This window comes from Topomyia yanbarensis, chromosome 2, assembly GCF_030247195.1.
Source record: "Topomyia yanbarensis strain Yona2022 chromosome 2, ASM3024719v1, whole genome shotgun sequence".
Taxonomy (NCBI): domain Eukaryota; kingdom Metazoa; phylum Arthropoda; class Insecta; order Diptera; family Culicidae; genus Topomyia; species Topomyia yanbarensis.
This window is the reverse complement of record NC_080671.1, coordinates 226,865,323-226,883,672: the sequence shown is the minus strand read 5'-3', so window position 1 is coordinate 226,883,672 and position 18,350 is coordinate 226,865,323. Positions and strand designations below refer to the sequence as shown.

At 39.0% G+C, this 18,350-nt stretch overlaps 2 protein-coding genes and 1 long non-coding RNA gene across 5 annotated transcripts in view; 1 reads left to right on the top strand and 2 right to left on the bottom strand.

Annotated features, from left to right (window-relative positions):
* LOC131682942 (uncharacterized) overlaps positions 1 to 18,187 on the bottom strand; it is a 53,963-nt gene extending 35,776 nt beyond the window's left edge. The window contains exons 1-6 of the mRNA XM_058964751.1: positions 17,773 to 18,187; positions 17,585 to 17,718; positions 17,372 to 17,521; positions 17,210 to 17,308; positions 17,024 to 17,149; positions 14,763 to 14,925 (exon numbers count right to left, since the gene is read on the bottom strand). Of these exons, the coding sequence (XP_058820734.1) occupies positions 14,763 to 14,925; positions 17,024 to 17,149; positions 17,210 to 17,308; positions 17,372 to 17,521; positions 17,585 to 17,718; positions 17,773 to 17,857 (757 nt within the window). The 5' untranslated portion in view covers positions 17,858 to 18,187. The remainder of the gene's footprint in view (positions 1 to 14,762; positions 14,926 to 17,023; positions 17,150 to 17,209; positions 17,309 to 17,371; positions 17,522 to 17,584; positions 17,719 to 17,772) is intronic.
* LOC131682937 (uncharacterized) overlaps positions 1 to 18,350 on the top strand; it is a 501,049-nt gene that overhangs the window by 125,771 nt on the left and 356,928 nt on the right. The gene's annotated exons all lie outside the window — the stretch shown is intronic.
* Positions 2,818 to 6,229, bottom strand: LOC131682943 (uncharacterized). 3 transcript variants are annotated; one of them, XR_009304277.1, is made up of 3 exons: positions 6,170 to 6,229; positions 4,861 to 5,031; positions 2,818 to 4,801 (listed from the first exon to the last, which is right to left on the bottom strand). It is a non-coding gene; the product is annotated as an uncharacterized LOC131682943 (long non-coding RNA). The 3 variants fall into 3 exon arrangements; XR_009304276.1 differs by lacking the exon at positions 6,170 to 6,229 and adding an exon at positions 6,139 to 6,167 and having other exon boundaries at positions 4,861 to 5,049; XR_009304275.1 differs by lacking the exon at positions 6,170 to 6,229 and adding an exon at positions 5,211 to 5,372 and having other exon boundaries at positions 4,861 to 5,087.

Here is an 18,350-nt window from a genome sequence, read left to right as displayed (position 1 = left end):
AGCATTATGTCAAGCTGGGCATGGTGTGTCCCAGGATTCGATTGATGGGACAAATCAAAAAGCCAAAAGGCTTTTGTAGCGAAGCTTGAATCTCTCTTAAACTAATGGAATTAGAGATATTGACGTGTCGAACCAGCAGGATTATCCAATAATGAAACCTTTCAGCCCAGGGGCAAATATGCTATCAAGAAGCGAAATTTCATTGGTTTTGAATCTTTTATCTTTGGAGGCCAATACGAAGACTAATGACAGTATCCAACGAAACCTTCAAGCTTTCGATTATTTCGTTCAATTTTTGCGGATAAACAAATATTGCCAATTAATTTTATGAGTTGGAATACACCAAGAAGTGGCTTTTGTCACTGTGAAATCAACGGATGCTATGTTGATTATTAGGACATTACCAAGACAAAGGAATGCGATGAAAATAATCATGATGGCTATGGTTTCATAGGAAGTGGTAGCGATAAGGTGGCTTTTAAATTGATGTTCTGTCTGTGATTCCAACCCGTGAAAATCGCTGCGAACAAATGGTGGTGATTGTGGGGACTGTGGAAACTAAGATTCAAGAAAGAAAAAGCGTGATTTTTTCTCGCGCAAATGTTTTTAATTCCGGACCAAAGATCACGACGATAATAGTTTGCCACACACTCTGTAGGGCTTGGTTCAGAAAAGGATACCTAAAAAGAAACGCTGGATTTAGTGGCCAATAGGTACGCATGGCCGGACACAGATCACACCTGTTACATCATCACCATCTAGTTTCATCCGGTGGTTCATCATATTTTCGAGGGATAATATTATGTTGTGGTATACTACCCATGATCGCATGTTTGCCCCGTTTTCTATGGGATTTCGTATCTTAATAGGACTGACTGATCATAGGCAGTATAGTGAAATGCATGAACGTGAATGTACATGAAATTCAATTCACTTAGTCTGTAAATAAGGGGAGGACGGGATTGGGCTGTTGTTGGTATTTTAAACACATTTTAACATTTCTTATATTGCTCTTAGTAACAGTAACACGAAATGTTAATTAACTTTATAGTTAATTGTTGGAAAATAAAATTGATTGTTGCAACACGTTTATTATAAATTTACTAGAAGTATTCTACGTCGAACAATGTAGAAATGTCTTATAATTCTAGGATAACCACTTTCGTTATTAGTTACCATAGTTTTTGACTTACTCCGAGAATTTTATACCAACTGTGGATGCATGGATGTGGATTTGATGACCAATTTGGAAGCAGCATACGTTACGTTCAAAAATATTCGAACGTTCGACTGTTTAATTTACCTATGATTATGACCCGTGTCTGGCCATGCCAAACGTCAAAAGATCCTTTGGCTCGTTCTAAGCACAGATAAACAGACATAACAATTCGAAGACTGATATGGGAAATACATCGATGATATTCAAAAGAGCAAATCTGAACATTACATTACATAATTGTCGCTTCAGCTCATCGCATCGTAAAAAGCGATGCTCATGCATTTGACAGGCGAAGCTCTAATAGTATTTCAAATTGTTTGAGTTAAAATTGGAGACAAGTGTTCACCATATGATACAGTACGCTACCTCGAATTATAAAAAGATTCTTATCGCTGGCGCTAGAAATTTTGCACTACCCCACAGGACCGTTGTTTGAAATAAAGATTCCGTGTAATTCTTATCGCTGGCGCTAGAAATTTTGCACTACCCCACAGGACCGTTGTTTGAAATAAAGATTCCGTGTTATTTCTTTTGCCATACTGATAAATTGGAATCAAATTTATAATTTTAAACAATAACTCATTATTTGATTCCATCTTTGGAATTACCGTATCGACAACAAAATGTTGAATTCAGTTAATATACTGTATCAAATTGCCACAAATTCGGGTGTACCAATTTGACACGGGGTACGCACTAAATGTTTATGTCTTGAAGTAGATGTAGTTGTAGTTAGTATTTTACCTCCAGCAATAAAACCGATTCTAATTAGAATTGGTTGTGTTATTGGCGCCGGAATACTACGGAGTTCAGCTTAGTCGGAAAATCAGTCGGAATGTTGGCTAGTTCTCATTTGCATTTCGGATCCAGTAACACAACCTAGGGGCAGATCACTTGTGATGCATTTTTAAAAATCAGCTAAATTAAATGCATTTCTTTCCATCGAAATAGAAATTAATAATGTATTTTGCGTTGCGTGTAAGACGTCAAAACCGTACAAAAAATTAGCCTTACATTCAACAAACGTCGAAAAAAGTGAATCAGCGTTTGTTAAACACACTTTTCTGCGAGAGAGTGCAAAGTTGGTGCAAAAATGGAAATTAAATGCATTTTTTCTAATTTGATGCAAATTCGTTATACATTTCTAGAGTGATCTGCCCCCAAAACACAACTGATTCTTGTTAGAATCGGTTGTGTCACTGCAGCTTGAATACGAATTAGACCCAGACAGAATTCCGGCTCATTTCCGATTGAACTTTACTGGGTGCACGGCACGCAAAGTCCATCCCAGTTAAACTCATTCCGGAACCGGTTCGGATTTCTGAATGGAGTCATTATGGATTCCAAATCAAATGCAACAACCGATTCCGACTCAGAATCGGTTGTTGCATTTGATTTGGAATCCATACTGACTCCATTCAGGATTCCGAATCAAATTCCGAATGGTTTGACCGGGATATACCGGTAGCCGATAGTAGCGCCGGCTAGCGGCTAGTTGTTGCTTGCTTAAAATTGATAGTTATATTTTTACACATACAATCTGACTTGGATGTCATATATTAATAGTAAAAGAAAAACAACTTTTGGGATGGGTCATAATCCACATTGAGGTGAAATTCCGGAGAAACTATTGTTGGTTCAGCGCAGTTCACAACAGTCACGAAAGAGTTGATGAAACTCCTTTTGTTCACGAGCACACCGTGTTTGGTGAATATTGGTTTGGAACCTCCCCTCAACGTGTATTTTGATAATTGTCTTTTAACCACAAATCTCCGATTAACATGGGGAACGTGCTATTTGAGCCAGTCGCTACTGATTCTTGATTCTAGTTCTAAGTTAGATGATATGATGAATCAACGTGCTCCATGTATCAACCTCGAAAAACAACGCAGTTTACTTCAGCAAATTAATATCATTATTGAAGCCACGCTTAAAGTGCTACCACTTCATTATTTTTGTTTACTGTATACTGTTCTGCCCAAGTTGTACAGTAATGTTTCCATTTCGAGAGGGCCAACTATACTATCTACAGAATCTGTCTAAACGTCTATTATCTGAGATATGGTGGATTCTCACATAGAATAACGCGCAAATTTTCTCCCATGCGAATATATTTGACTGTAGCGTCCGAAAGATGTATGTCAGATGGCTTCCGCAAAATTTAGTAAAACCCAACTTTCTCTCTGGCTTTTCAGTATAGTATTATCCTCTTCAAAGCCTTCGTAATACATAAAAAACGAAAGTGTCTTCGAAACCGATCGTTCGTATAAACTGGTTCTGCAAAACAATCGTTGAATGGCCGAAAAACTTATTCCACCGCAAGTCTGTTTCCATTTATACACATGATCCTCTTCATTGCACTCCTGATTCGGAGCCGTCGTAGTATGTGCTTCAGACAATAACTGCCGGGCAAACCTTAGTTCATAGAAATCGTCGTCCGTCTCGAACCCATCAAATTTCTCAGAATTATTATTTTATGTTAAAATTTTAGCATATTTGAACAAAAAAATGTCTTATTGAATTCAATTATACAATGTTTATTGCTTCAAACGGCAAAATTAATGGTACACACATTTTTTGCATTGAAACAACAATTAACTTTTAATTTCAATGAACATTTCCAGTTTGAATAAATTTGCAACCATTTCAATAAAATAATTTTTGGAAAAGAGAACGATACTTGTTACTGAAACGGTTTTGTTGAATTCAATAAATAAATGTATTTTCTCTCTAGTCAAATTTTTTTCACTGAATTAAATCCAAATAATTAAAAAAAACGATTTTTTATTGCATGATTGCAAAAAAATGTAACGTTACTATAATAACAGCTACCGGTGTGAAAACAGATTATTATTTTGGCAACCCATTTACCAACGACCGGTGCGAAAACGGGTGTCTAAATATATTATTATCGTTTAGCGTAATCAAAATACACACGCATTTGCTTACGCACCGGTGCTGATACAATGTCATATATACAGGTAGGGCTAAGACGGCACTTTGGTATTCGTAAGATGAATCTTACATGAGTGGTGTGAGTGATATCAGAATAAATCGACTTGCTTTCGTCATACCGGTCGTTCGGCTCCCATTGAATCGTGTGAACGCTATGACGTCGACCCGTTTTGCTTCTGGATTGTTTACATATTTTTGGTGGCCAACATTGGCAAACCGTGTGTTCTGCCACACCTATATATAACTCATTGGTGCTGATAGTCTAATAATGTCGTTTTTCATTGAAAAACACCGGGGTAGTGGATTGCACTGGTTTTGCACTTTCTTGCAGAAGTGGGAATGAAACACGTCTAGTGGCCTGCTCTTCTGCTAGAAAATGCAACACCAGTGCAATCCACCGCCCCGGGGTTTTTCAATGAAAAACTCCATAAGTTGCAGCACTAATCAGCCGATTTTCTTACACCTCGTCAAATTCCAGATTACTTTAGAGACCGGCAAAACATGGTCAAGCTGTGTTGCTAACAGTTACGATATTGATTGCTAACGAATACGGAACAGTTTGGCTGCTACTGGTATTTTCGCTTTTTTAATGTTTAAATGTGGTTAGTGCGGAGCAGGATTGAATTCCTAAATTAACAAAATAATTGTTAATATAACTTATGAAAAATAACTAATTTATTACTTACCTGGAAGTTGCTCAAAAAACTGCTGCAGTGGCTGTGGTCACATTTACGCATTAAGTTCGGCATGTGAACATAGTTCGCTTGCCCCGTGATACTGCGATTCGGTCAAACTATTCGGAATCCCAGTAAGCTCAGCCGGAAAATTATCCGGAATGCTGGCTGGGTATTCTGGTTCTAGTTACACAACAGATTCTAATAAGGGTAATTGTTTACTTTAGCTACTTTTCCCCCTGTAAGTGAAAAACATGTTTTTCTTTCGTGAATATGCTAGATTAGTGTTGTAGATTCATAAAAATGAAGCGGAAAGCGAAAATTTTTAATAATTCATTAATTAGCTTTAAAGTAAGTTGTACCTAATAACTTTGTTCATAGGGTTATTGTGCTCCCGAAAGTAAGGTTTTTGGCGAAGCTAGTTTAATGCGGCTATGCCGCATAGCCGTAGTCCTCGTACTCGTCATCGGAAACGTAAGCGAACCTGTGATCCACTCGTTTGCCCGGTATACTCAAACATAGGGGCTATCCCTAGTTTAAGTCCGACTGAGCGGTAGCGAAGTCGGCCAGCATGAGAAAAAAATCGATGTGGCGTAGCCACATTAGGCATTAACAATGTTTTATTAAGGTTGCAGAGAATGCGCAAAATTCGCAAACGAAAAAAGCAGTTTTTTTCCACACCGTATGTCAGATCTTCATAAAAATCAATCAGCAGTACTGTAACAACATTCTACATACGCTGATTGATTTTTATGAAGATCTGACATACGGTGTGGAAAAAAAACTGCTTTTTTCGTTTGCGAATTTTGCGCATTCTCTGTGCAACCTTAAGTAACAATAGGATTGTATTCATCGGCAAAAATTAAATTATCGTCACTGCCTAATGTGGCTACGCCACATCGTTTCAATTGGGTGCTATCCGACTTCGCTGCCGCTCAGTCGGACTTAAACTAGTGATAGCCTCTATGTTTGAGTATACCGGGCAAACGAGTGGATCACAGGTTTGTTTACGTTTCTGATGACAAGTACAAGGAAGGCTCCTCCAGCGGATCCTCAGCGGCTTTGCGCCGCTTCGGATCCTTGGACTCGGCTATGCGGCATAGCCGCATTAAACTAGCTTCGCCAAAAACCTTACTTTCGGGAGCACAATAACCCTATGTGCAAGGTTAGTAGGTAGAACTTATTTTTAGTCTAATAAATTATTAAAAATTTTCGCTTTCCGCCTCTTTTTTATGAATCTGCAACACTAAACTAACATATTCACGAAAGAAAAACATGTTTTCCACTTACAGGGGGAAAAGTAGCTAAAGTAAACAATTACCCTAATTAGAAACGTTCGTGTCACTACTGGAGTCGGAATACTACCCCCTACCCAGTAAAGTTCAACCGGAAATGAGCCGGAATTCCAGCTGGCTTCAGTTCGTACACCGGCTCCAGTGACACAACCGATTCTAACTAGAACTGGAGCCGGTGTACGAGCTGGGACCAGCCGAAATTCCGGCTCATTTCCGGTTGAACTTTACTGGGTAAGAACGGTTGATCGTCCAATCAAGAACGTTCGTTGGACAGTACTGTTCTGCCGAAAAATGAGCCGGAATGTTGGCTGGTTCTAGTGCGTATTCTGTACGGCTCCAGTGACTAACGGACGGAATACTAACTAGAATCAACCAGTATTCCAGCTCATTTCCGGCCGTACTTTGAGTAAGAACGGTTGGTTTTAAAATCGTCCAATGAAGGGCGTTCGTTGGACGACGTCCAAATAAACGTTCAACAGACGTCCATCGTTGGACCCGTGTTGAACGATTTTGAAACATTTTTTGGTCTTCTCAGTGGGTTATTGCATTTGAGCTGGAATCACTGAGCCAATATTAAGTTTGTTCCAGTACCAGAAGAATCTAGAAGTACTCCGGAGCAAACAGGGAGAAACATGGCCGTGTACTTTCTTCGATTTTTCCTTCTTCTGGTAGCAAACCGGAGGAAAAAGAAGCAAGTTTTTTGCTCCGGAACAACTATGGGAGCAAGAAGCGTGTACTGGAACAAACTTATTGCTGACTCTGGTTTGACCGGGTGGAAGCAAGCAGGGATGCCAAGTGTTTCCCAAAACATCTGTAATATTTTTTGAGAAAATCTGGAATTGCCTAGACGGCCTAATTTTTTGGGAGAGCTATAAATGTAATTTTTGAATGAAACATATTTATGTTAACAAATATATTACAGTTTACTGAAAATTCGATATTTGCGCTGCCAATCTGACCATCTCAAACGCTTAATTTTCAACATAGATTAAGATTGGATCTCTGAGCTTTCAGCATCTTGGATTGCTGGGACTTCCAGCTGATGAAAATTCGACAAAATTTGTTCAATTTTAGCGAAAAAACTATGTATGTTGTGTTTCCGGCTTTTTTAAAAAGTTTTGTTTTGAAAATTTGCAGCTTAAAAGATGGTAAAATCAACTATTCATTCTTGTCACTTATTTTATTTTCTGTAACTTATTTTTCAAATTGTCTGGATAAATCTGGATCAGACAAACATAAATCTGCGAAGTATCAAAAATTGCAGCCAAACGGACTGTCAAAAAGTGCAGCCAAACCAATGAGTTATATATAGGTGTGGCAGAACACACGGTTTGCCAATGTTGGCCACCAAAAATATGTAAACAATCCAGAAGCAAAACGGGTCGACGTCATAGCGTTCACACGATTCAATGGGAGCCGAACGACCGGTATGACGAAAGCAAGTCGATTTATTCTGATATCACTCACACCACTCATGTAAGATTCATCTTACGAATACCAAAGTGCCGTCTTAGCCCTACCTGTATATATGACATTGCAGCCAAACGAGCATGATGGTTTTGTGAGGGGAAATAGAGGAAGCCCATGCAAAGCTTACACGCTCATTCGTAAAAACTCAAATTTGAGTGGCCAGCCAATTTCATAAAAAGTGCATGTAGTCAAAAAATGAGTTTGCTTCGTTTACTCAGTTTTGAGTTTGGGATGAAAATGTCAACTTTGAGTAGATTTTACTCAAAAAGCAAATGCAAAAAATAATCAATTCGTATTTTTAATATAGCAGCAAAAAATCTCACCGGGACTTCAAATATCATTTACCTGAACCTCCAGGCGCTAACGATGCCTGGAAATATAATCCGAGAATGTTTCTCCTCCTATTTCATGTAAATCAGCGCCTCGTTGTAATGGCAGAAACTACAAAAAACAGGAAAGGGTAATTGATTTGAATAGAAGCAAAACTTAGATAAACTTACCTTTTAATTTTGTGAATGATCCGAAGCAACTCTACAACTGCTATGTTCGCGACTTGGTCTTTTATCCAAGTTTTAATTAACGTCGAAGTTCATTAACTTTTTCTTGTCTATAAGTGCTTTTTTCACTTGAAATTTCGAAAATTACTCACTAGTTGAGTTAATTTTACTCAAATAAAAACTCATTTTTTGACATATTGCTCCCATTTTTGAAATTGAGTGTTGTGTACTCAAATTTTGAGTAGTTTTGAATGAGCGTGTATGGGATCTGCCGTGATGCCAGTTTCGATTTAGTTAGTTTTACTCTAGGATAGGATCCGCCAGAGTGTATGTAAGGAGAGTGAAGACAACTGTCATGATTATCCGTCAGTGATATTCCGAACGAACAAACGACCTGTCAAAATACATGAATTTGACTCGTTTGGAATGACACTGACAAATAATAATTGTTCCAATTTTGACAGTGTCGTCACTCTCCTTATATGCACTCAGGGATCCGCCAGCTGACTTCTTCTCTAGCTTCTTCTTATATTTTGCTAATCCCTGCTGAAAACGACATACCCCCAGTCGACCAATGTTGCCAAAATATTTGTTTTGTTACAATCGTGTCCAAAACTTCTGATTAAAATATTCTGGTTGCAGTTGAAAACTGGAAAATCCATCCAGCGACAATCGGTTTTTCTCCTGTTTAGTGTTAATCCATGATGTCGGAAGTAGTTCGCTGGATAGCGCATCATTGTACGAAAACAGCTCACCACTTTCGACGTGATTCTATTGTTTAGAACCAGAGAAAATACGATTTTCGCTGGTTGGATTTTCCAGCTTTCAACTGCAACAAGAATATTCTATATTATGTATCAATTTCACGCTCCGGGAAAAATCAATGATTTAGTCTTTATATCCGCATTTAAATGATCATTACGGGTTTTCCATCGGAATACAGCAAAGCAAAATAATATATATTTGTTGTTGGCCATTACGTGAAAATATGTATACAAAATATTTCCATGCTCTTCATTTTTGTAAGTTGCTTTCTGAGTCGAGCACCCTCATTCACAAGATCAATCTTCTCTGTTCGCATTTAGTTTAAATATTCTAAAACTACTTTTTTGCAAGGCTTAATTTTTATTTAGTTTGTATAGGTATATAGGTTTGTTCCAGTACTTCATGTGATTTTTTCGGAGAAAACAGCAGTAGAAAATAACACGCTTCTATTTACACCGATGATTGATGCAGTTGAAAACTGTAAAATTCAACTGTATCGATAATACTAAAAGAAGAACAAGAAGCGATTTCCGGAATAGCTTTTTCACGGTTTGCTCCAAAGTATTGCGAATCTTTTCTTAAATCCACATTGCGACTATTCAGCCATGCGCCACCGGGCCGTGTGTTGAATTACGCGCCCATCTAGTCTGCATCAGTGCGAGTGAGAAAACATTTTGACGTTTGTTTTTGTTTCGACCGCACTCGTGTGTATCCCATATAGCAACAACTCGACGAAATGCTATATTATCTCGCGATAGACAATACTCCCAATTTACTCGGCGCTGGAACAAAGACAATTTTTACATGAAGTTGAAAATATTTTCATACTTAGGCTAAATAGTCAGTTACTCGGTTAGACTTCGAAAAGAGACATTTCCGCATTAATCCACACACCGCGCTACCGGATCTCTCGGACACCTGTAGAACTTCAGTTCTGGATAATATGTTTGAATTCGTCTGCCAGAAAATGCCTTGCACTTCATAATTACAGACGGACGTTATGGAAAGAAAGCGGTATCTCGGGAAAACAAAAAAACAACACAGTAAACAATCGTCGTTTTACATTTAATGTCAATACGACAACACTTCCAAGCAGCCCTTTAGTACTTTTAGTTTCCAAGCCGAACGTTTGCCAATGTCACTTTCGTCCAATCACGAGCTGGTTCAGAATTGGTTCAAAAATAGGGGACAGAGCTGGCGGATCCTATCCTAGGTTTTACTGCAAGTCTTAAAGTGTCTGTAGCCTGGACGACACTTAAAAATTTGGAAGAATCCAGATAAATCTGGAAGGTTGGCACCCCTGAGCAAGAATCGAGTACTGGAACAAACCCATTGTTTTGGTTATACTATGTTCACATTAGCACTGATATTACTTGATATGCCGAGGTGATATGGATATCACGTCAAAGTGTTCACATTCAATTTAGATGATATCACTTGACGTTTGAATTGTCAACTGAAGTGTCATCAATTTCAAGTTGGTCGTCAAGCAAAAAAAAATGTAGAAAATTAACAATGCAACGGAAGAAGTTGATTCATTGTTTATTTTAGTTTTAGTTTTACGACCAGCCTTTATGCAGTGAATTAGAAATACGTGCTACACTCAGGAAACATTTGCTGGGGATCGACATTCACTAAATATTTCGTGTTTTCAGAACTATACCTCCAGATCATTCAATAATTATCCAGAAACTAAATACTGACAGCCGACCAATTTTGGCTTTTATAGCCTCAACCTAGATTTGCTGAACTTAGAAGATTCCTATTTAGTTGCATTTCCAATGACCTCTGGAATCGGTCAAGGTGGTTAACGTGGTCAGATTAAAATGTCAGTAATGTATTCTTGCAAATCTACAATGATATGACAGGGTTGAAGGGCCACATATAAAAACTATTACTTGAACATCTAGATGTAGAAGAACTCTTAACTTCCTACTGGTCTCGGTAATCTGAAAGATCGGGGAATCTTGATTTTCCCCCAATAATCTGTATTGAAGATATCAGTACCATGGTGTGATACGTATTCTCATCTACAATGTAGGATAAACAGATCCACTCGCGACCAATGAATTATTGGCCGGGTACACTGGGTCATTCTGGAACCGATTTCAAGATTCTTGGAGTAATATGATTGACAAACAATATTAAATTCTATAGAATTGTAAATTGTAGAGTCCTGGTTATCACTAGAGATCATTACGGCAGGGGCTGTCCCGTAGGTCTATAAATATTGTGCATGGCAACCAAAAGAAGAACATTATTTTTGTACTCAGCGTGCTCTTATTCGAAAATCGCGAATGCGTGGATATTTGCAAAATGTTGTATGCGATGGCGCCAAACGTTTCCTTGGACGATATCGGCAGGATATCCAGGACTCGGATTGTAATTTCATCCTGAGTTACTGCCAGCCATAGCACCGTCTGAAAAATCTGTATGAAGTTACTTCAATTTTTTTTTCTAGAGCCCAACAATGACAGTGGATCTAATGTTTATGAAAAAATAATACAACAGATAACATACAAAGAAATGTGTATAGTGTATAAAACCTGATCAACTCTAGTATACATTACAGTAACACGTGGTTATGCGAGAGGCTTTGCACACTAATACACTTTATAGTTTAAATGTTTCGGATTTAGTTTTCCTTGACTTACAATACTATATTTTCAATCGTTTATTCATTTTTTATCATGTCTTCGTCTGATGAGCTACACACAACAATGGTTACAGAGCATACACGTCACGTCATTTTATATGATAAGTATCATAGATTTCATCAACCCGTAATATAACTATTTCCTTAAATTATATTGTTTCTTCATAAATTAAGTTTAGTTCAAACAGCTGTACATACTAATTACATTTTGCATTAACCTTTGCGTCCCTGTGATGCTTTTCACTGATCAATTTGGGTGCTTTATTGGCTCTAGTTTGGACGATTGTCAACCGAATTCAACCAGACCACTTGCGGACGATTTGGAGTTCATTCAGGTTTCTTGGGCTGTATATATTGGACAGGATAGATAACCGGTTCCGAATTTATACGGAAATTCGTTGGGGTCTGTCCGAGGGTCGTTTATGCTATTTTCATTAAGTTTTCAACTCCTGCCTTGGGGCTGGTATTACTGTGGCATGCACATGGTCAAAACTCAAGTGTGAACCCTTCGAGCTTATGTTGGGATGGTAATGGCCATGTCCGGGCATTCTGGAGCAGGTTACGGGGGACCAGAAAAATCCGAAATGCGCCAACTTTACCAAAAGGCGTATCAAATGCTACAGATTCTCATGAAGAGTGCACAACGATGAAAGTTGGACACTAGTAGACTATTCCTGGACTTTTTCGGAAGCATCCGGGACATCTAGGAGCCGATTACGAGGGACTTCCTGGGACCGGTTTCCGGAACTAGCAGGCCTTGTCTGTGAAATGGTTGGACCAACATATACCTGTCGTGCGGCACATCAAATAACATCATTACATTCATGATCTATGAACATTGTGATTTCGTTTGGGATCATACGGACACACAGGCAAGTTTACGACTGGTTCCGATTATTTCGTGATCCGGTTGTTCGGATTAAACATTTTTGGTGAATGTGCTTGTCATGCGGCACATAGAGTAACATCAGTTTGATGATCCTTAAACCATGCAATTCTGTTGTAGGTTATCTGAACACACGGGGACACTGTACGATCGGTTCGGTTATTCCGTGGTCCGATACTTCGGTACAAACATTCCTATTCACCAAAAATGTTTGGTCCTTACAGGATTCCGGAATATTCCGAACCGGTCGTAAAGTGTTCTCATGAGCTCGAATGGCTTCAAACGTGCTAGTATTGTTCATAGATTGTCGAGCTGATGTAATTTGATGTACCGCACGACAGGAATATTCATCAAAAATGTTTGACCTGAGGAACCGGAACCCACCCTTGTTTCAGTCTATCCAGCTTACCTTAAACGTGATTGTTCATAGATCAACACGCTGATGTAATTTGATGTGCCGTACGATAGGTGTATGTTGGTCCAATTGTTTCACGGATGGGGTTTATTGTTTCCGGAGGCCGGTCCCAGGGGGTCCCTCGGGATCAATTCCTGGATCTCTCGGATGCTTCCGAAGGGATTAAGGAATGGTCTACTGGTGTGCAATTTGCATCGTTGTGTTCTTCATGAGAATGTGTAGTATTTGATGTTCCTTTTGGTAAAGGTGGCGCATTTCGGATCTACGAGATCCCCCGGAACCGGTTCCGGGATGCCCGGATGTGGCCGTTGCTGTCCCATGACTTCAAAGTGATTGCATATGAGTTTTGATCATTTACATGTTGTGGTGATGCCAGAATTAAAGCTGGATGTTGAAGGCTTAATGAAGGTAGCATAATTGACCCTCAAACTGACCGCACGAAATTTTCGTGTATTTCCGAAGTCGGTTGGCTGACCTGTCGAACATGTACAACCTGAGAAACATGAATAAATTCCCGATCGTTTGCGGGTGGTTTGGTTGAATTCGGTTGACAGTTGTTTGGACTGGAGCCAATCAGGCACCTGGGTTGATGAGTGAAAGGTGTCACGGAGACGCAAATGTTAACTGATTCAACATACACTGTCGCCGTGTGTTCTTGTTAGTACCGGACCTTGTCGAAACGTCTTGATACAGCCGTGCTTTATCATCAAGTGAACATACACTACCGCCATCACCACCCCCATGAACTGACTCGGATGAGATCCATAATCCATTTGTGAAGCATTCTTTATGTGTAGGATTTGATCACCATTAGGACCATCGTTTCCACGATAATCACCAACATTACCGATAGGGATTGGTCCGGATAGTGATTATCGACACTACTTTCGCTAGGCCCAAAATTGTCCGCTCGGCGAAACTTGTAGTGATATGTATATGCATCGCACGACTTGTCATCTCGTTTCGACGAGTGTTCATCGCGGCTGGAAGAATTCACATCGAAAGATTTTTATTCAATTGATTGAATCAATTGAAAAATTTGGAAGGCTACTTACCTGGAAACCAAGATTGATGGTTCTAATGGTGCTTCGAACCGTCTCTTTGCCAGTGTTCCGATACCGAGATTGTGTAACACTTTTGGCTTGAGTCTGTAGCCATAGTTATGTATTGTTGTTTTTTCTTATGTGCAAAAACTGTGATCGGTTGCTGCGAACCACTGAATTTTCAAAATGACATTTCGCAAATGAGTGCGTTCAATGCCGCTATCCGTGTTGCCAGTCGCCACTTTTGACAATTTGACTTGATTTGATTCATGATATCCCGGATATCACACATAAATGATGATATGAGATAACATTCGAGTTGTATGGGATATCAAGTAATATGGCACTTAATATCGTCGGATATCAAGGTAATCCGTATGTCACTTGATATCAGTGCTAATGTGAACATAGTAGTAGGCTGTTTTTTATCAGTCGGTTTATTTTGGATATTATAAGTAATTTTATTAGTGTTAACGAGAATCTGATAGTGAAAACTATTTTACAGATTAACAAAGTTAGTGTTAGTTTTAAACTTTTAATTGTTCAAACCACAGAAAACAGGTGAGATTTGTTTGGTATTGAAGCTTATTAAGTATCTAATTTTTATACTTCTCGTTACTCACAGTTTGCTGAAATGATGGCAAATATGGAAACAAGCATAATAAAAGATCTTACAGTACATCCTTCGGAGTGAATCAAAACTTGAGCCGCGGACATGAATATATCGAAAAATCGTTGGCTCCGTGAAATACTATTTTCTGAAACCAAGTCTGTTTTCGGTCCATGACATCAAAACAAAAATAGATGAACTAAACAACACGTATTCCCTGATGCCTAAATAAAATGCCTGAAAGCCAACAGGAGAAATTTTGTTTTTAATGTCTTACCAAGAGAATGCTGTTGATCTTGGATGTCGCGGATCAGCTCTTTCGATGAAGGATCCTTGGCGTGTTTAGCAACGTATTTTGCAATGGGTTGGAATAGGGAATTCCATTTTTTGCACGCCTCGTTTGGGTCACCCAAACCTAGTTTCTTATAATCAATGTCCAGCTAAAAATGAAATCGAAGATTATACCATTTATAAATTAATATAATGTTGGAAAAAGAACCTAAAAACTATTTCAAATAAAATTTCATCGATGATTTCTTTCGAATGTTATGTACAAAACAGCTAGGTTCAGTTTTCATTTGTATAAAGAAATAAATAGTCTCCTGAAATGATATTTTTTTTTTTTTTAACGGGCTGATAGGACTGCAGCTTATAGCTTGAGGGATCTCGGTCCGTCCCGCGAGACAAAATTTGCAAAATCGGAAGGATTAGCGACTGTCCGCCAAATAAACACCGGTCCTCGGGAGGAGGACTAAATTTTGCGCCTGTTTGTCTCGAAGTGTGTAACGTCAAGTTCTCTATTTTGTCTGGTCCAATGTATCCTGCTCCTAACAACGCGTGCTAAGTCGTCAGTGATGCAATTAAAACTTCGCCTTGATTCCGCTTCTATTTTCTTCCTGATCTCCTCATGGGTCCCCTAGGTCAGAAGCGGATCAATCGAATACAAACTATTTGGCGCAAGTTCAGAGCGTGTAACGTCGTGTCATCTAGTCTGTCATCCTATGGAAAATCATCCTACCATCGCCTTGGGGTCAACGTCATATTGGCAAATTTCGCATTGAATCCGCTTCTGTCTCTTCCTAATCTCCTTTTTGTCTCCTAGGTCCGAAGCAGATCAATCGACTATTAGCAGTATTAGTCCTTACTCGCGAATACTTTTCCTTCAACTGTGCTGTTTCTTCTCTATCTTACAACTGTGCTGCTTCTTCTCTATCTTATAACATAACTCAATTATCCCTGTTCTAGTCAATATACATTTTCATTACATTATGGACCAGGCAAACCCTTAATTTTTCTATTATTATTATCCTGAGTAGCTATACCAGTGAAGGTATTTTAGGATTTCGTTAAAAAGAATCTCTGCCAATAAAGGCGTAAGCAATATTTCTCCACATGAAGTTTGCTCGAAACGAATGTCCGCCTGGTTCGACTCGAACAGACCACACCGAAAGGGTTGCTTATCATTTCTGAGAGCCGGTGTGCTTGATCGAGTTTAATAATCATAAGAACAAATCCTGAATAATTAACTATCTCTTAGGTGCCAGTCCTGCACTCCTTTCCTGAACTAGCCTTATACTCACGATCAAAAGAGTCGACAACTAGTAGGATCTACATGTCCCCCACCCAAGCGAATTGATCAACTTGCAAGTAGGAGCACATATCTACCAACCAGCCAAGAAGACTTCCGAATCAATGAGAATGGACCATGCCAGTCGAAGGCCACAGGCCCAGCGCCATCTCGTACAGTGTCATTGTCATTTCTCAGCCCACCCTCTGGCAGACGTTCATCCGCCCATCTAGACTCTGTCAAGATGAGAACCTACAAAGCCTAACTGTTCGTATGTGCTAGTCCGTTTAGATTTTGGTTTGCTGAAACGAAACAAGAAAAGCAAAATAATTGTGATTAGTATCGTAGTTATAATAAATAGGTAAACGATTTCTCCTCAGTTGTCCGTTCCCTTGTTCGTAGTCCTCCCTCCTGTTCCTGGTCTGTTTGGGCCACTGGCTTTCGGTTTCCTTGGTCGACACGCTCGATCGATTTAGACATCATAGCAGGAGAAACAAATGAAAAGACAAAAGAAAACAAAATGAAAATAAATGGACGTCTGCTATCTGTGCCTAAATTGATGTTGCTTCTCAGTTTTGCACGACCCAGGGGGGACTTGGCCTTGATCCCAATGCTCTGTCACCGATGTTACGTGATATTCGTTATGGAATATTCTTTGTGTGGGGGCCATTCATAAGCAATGTTGTTCGTTTTTTTTTATCCCTGATCCGCTGATACGTCTAAAATTCATTTTTATTTTTTATCTCGTTACGTGACGCTCTTCCCCTATTGTCAATATCCAACATCATTTATGAATGGTCCCCTGGTGATATATTTAGAGCAGACAATCCAATGAAAAATAGGATTGACAGGATTTTAGTGCGCTGTTGGCGCCTTGTGTCACATCTTCATGTTTGTTATTCATACTAACAATACCAAAGCATGCGATGTGATGACCGGAAGATTAGAGAAGCAACTGTATTTACAAATACCTTGTTCTGTCGGACCTCAACCTGTTCGTTTGAATTTGTATTATCTTCAACACATTCAGAAACATCTTCTACTTGTTCGGTTCTGAAGTAATCCGAAATGTCTGCTTGGTGAATCGTTTGTGTTTCCTGAGAAAAAAAAACAAACTTGAGCTATTTTCGGTATCGTTTGGTTGTGTACAATTCCACCTCTGTTTTAGAATTATCACAGCTCTCATCTTGAGAAAGAAAAGAACGCATATAAAAATTGTCCTCAGTTCCGGTGGTAGCTACCGGTGACTTATATGGCTGAAAATGTTGATAAAATAGTCTGTTTTGATTTGTGAATTGTGAATCGTATGTTGGTCTCACCTCCAGGCGGGCGTCGTTCATTGCGATGGAATCCTTGCCAAAATCATTCGCTGTTAGGGAAAGATCCGAGGTCTTTTTGTTTTGTGTCTGCGTGCTTAAGACAACGTTATCGTTTGTTTCACAGGGCAGTATTGATGCATTAACCAGATTCTATCGCGGGAAGTAAAAATTACGATTTAGTACATAGGATAGTAAATATAAAACTATACTTACATTCCTTTCACGCCAGTTTGTAACCCAACACCACAATTGACTGACCTCGAACGTTGTATTGCTAGTAGCGCTGATGGCAGCCGCGAACTCGCTTTCGTTGAATGTTATCAAATTCATTGTTTTGATTCCAGCACCTGAATGTAAAAATTGGTGCTAGTTTATTTGTTTTATAATTTGGTCAATACTACCTTTGAAAATATCCAAGCAAATTGCTGGAGCCTCCGAAAGAAAATCTGCTATTAGCATAAGCTCGTCCAACACGATGTTCTCCATTTTGATTTATCATTAGAATGATCTTCTTTTAACGTACTAGTGGCAGCGATAAAAATCATAAGGCGCGCCAATGAAAATCATACTCATTTCATTATTGTATCATACTTTTCGATTATGAAAATCATAAGAACCTTATGAAATCTATAAGTGACTTATGAAATCGCGTTTTTGTATTTTTTATGGTTTCATAAGGCAAATTTAATGAATTTCGCTAGTCAATTTGCGTGAGTGTGGGTAAGAGCGAAAGCGACGCACAACTCAAAAGTAAGTTAAAAGAACTTATTCTGCAGGTTGTTTTATTAAACCGTGTAGGAACTGACTTACACGGAAACGAACAACTACCTAAAATTGAGTTCCTTTGACGTGGTAGCGTGGGGGAACTTAAAATTAGGTAAACCGTGGTAGTTTCCATTTAAAGGCTAGTTTACAGTTCGGGAAATGGGTCACGGGATTTCGCACGGGATTGGCGTCGGGATTTGATCAGGGAAAATTT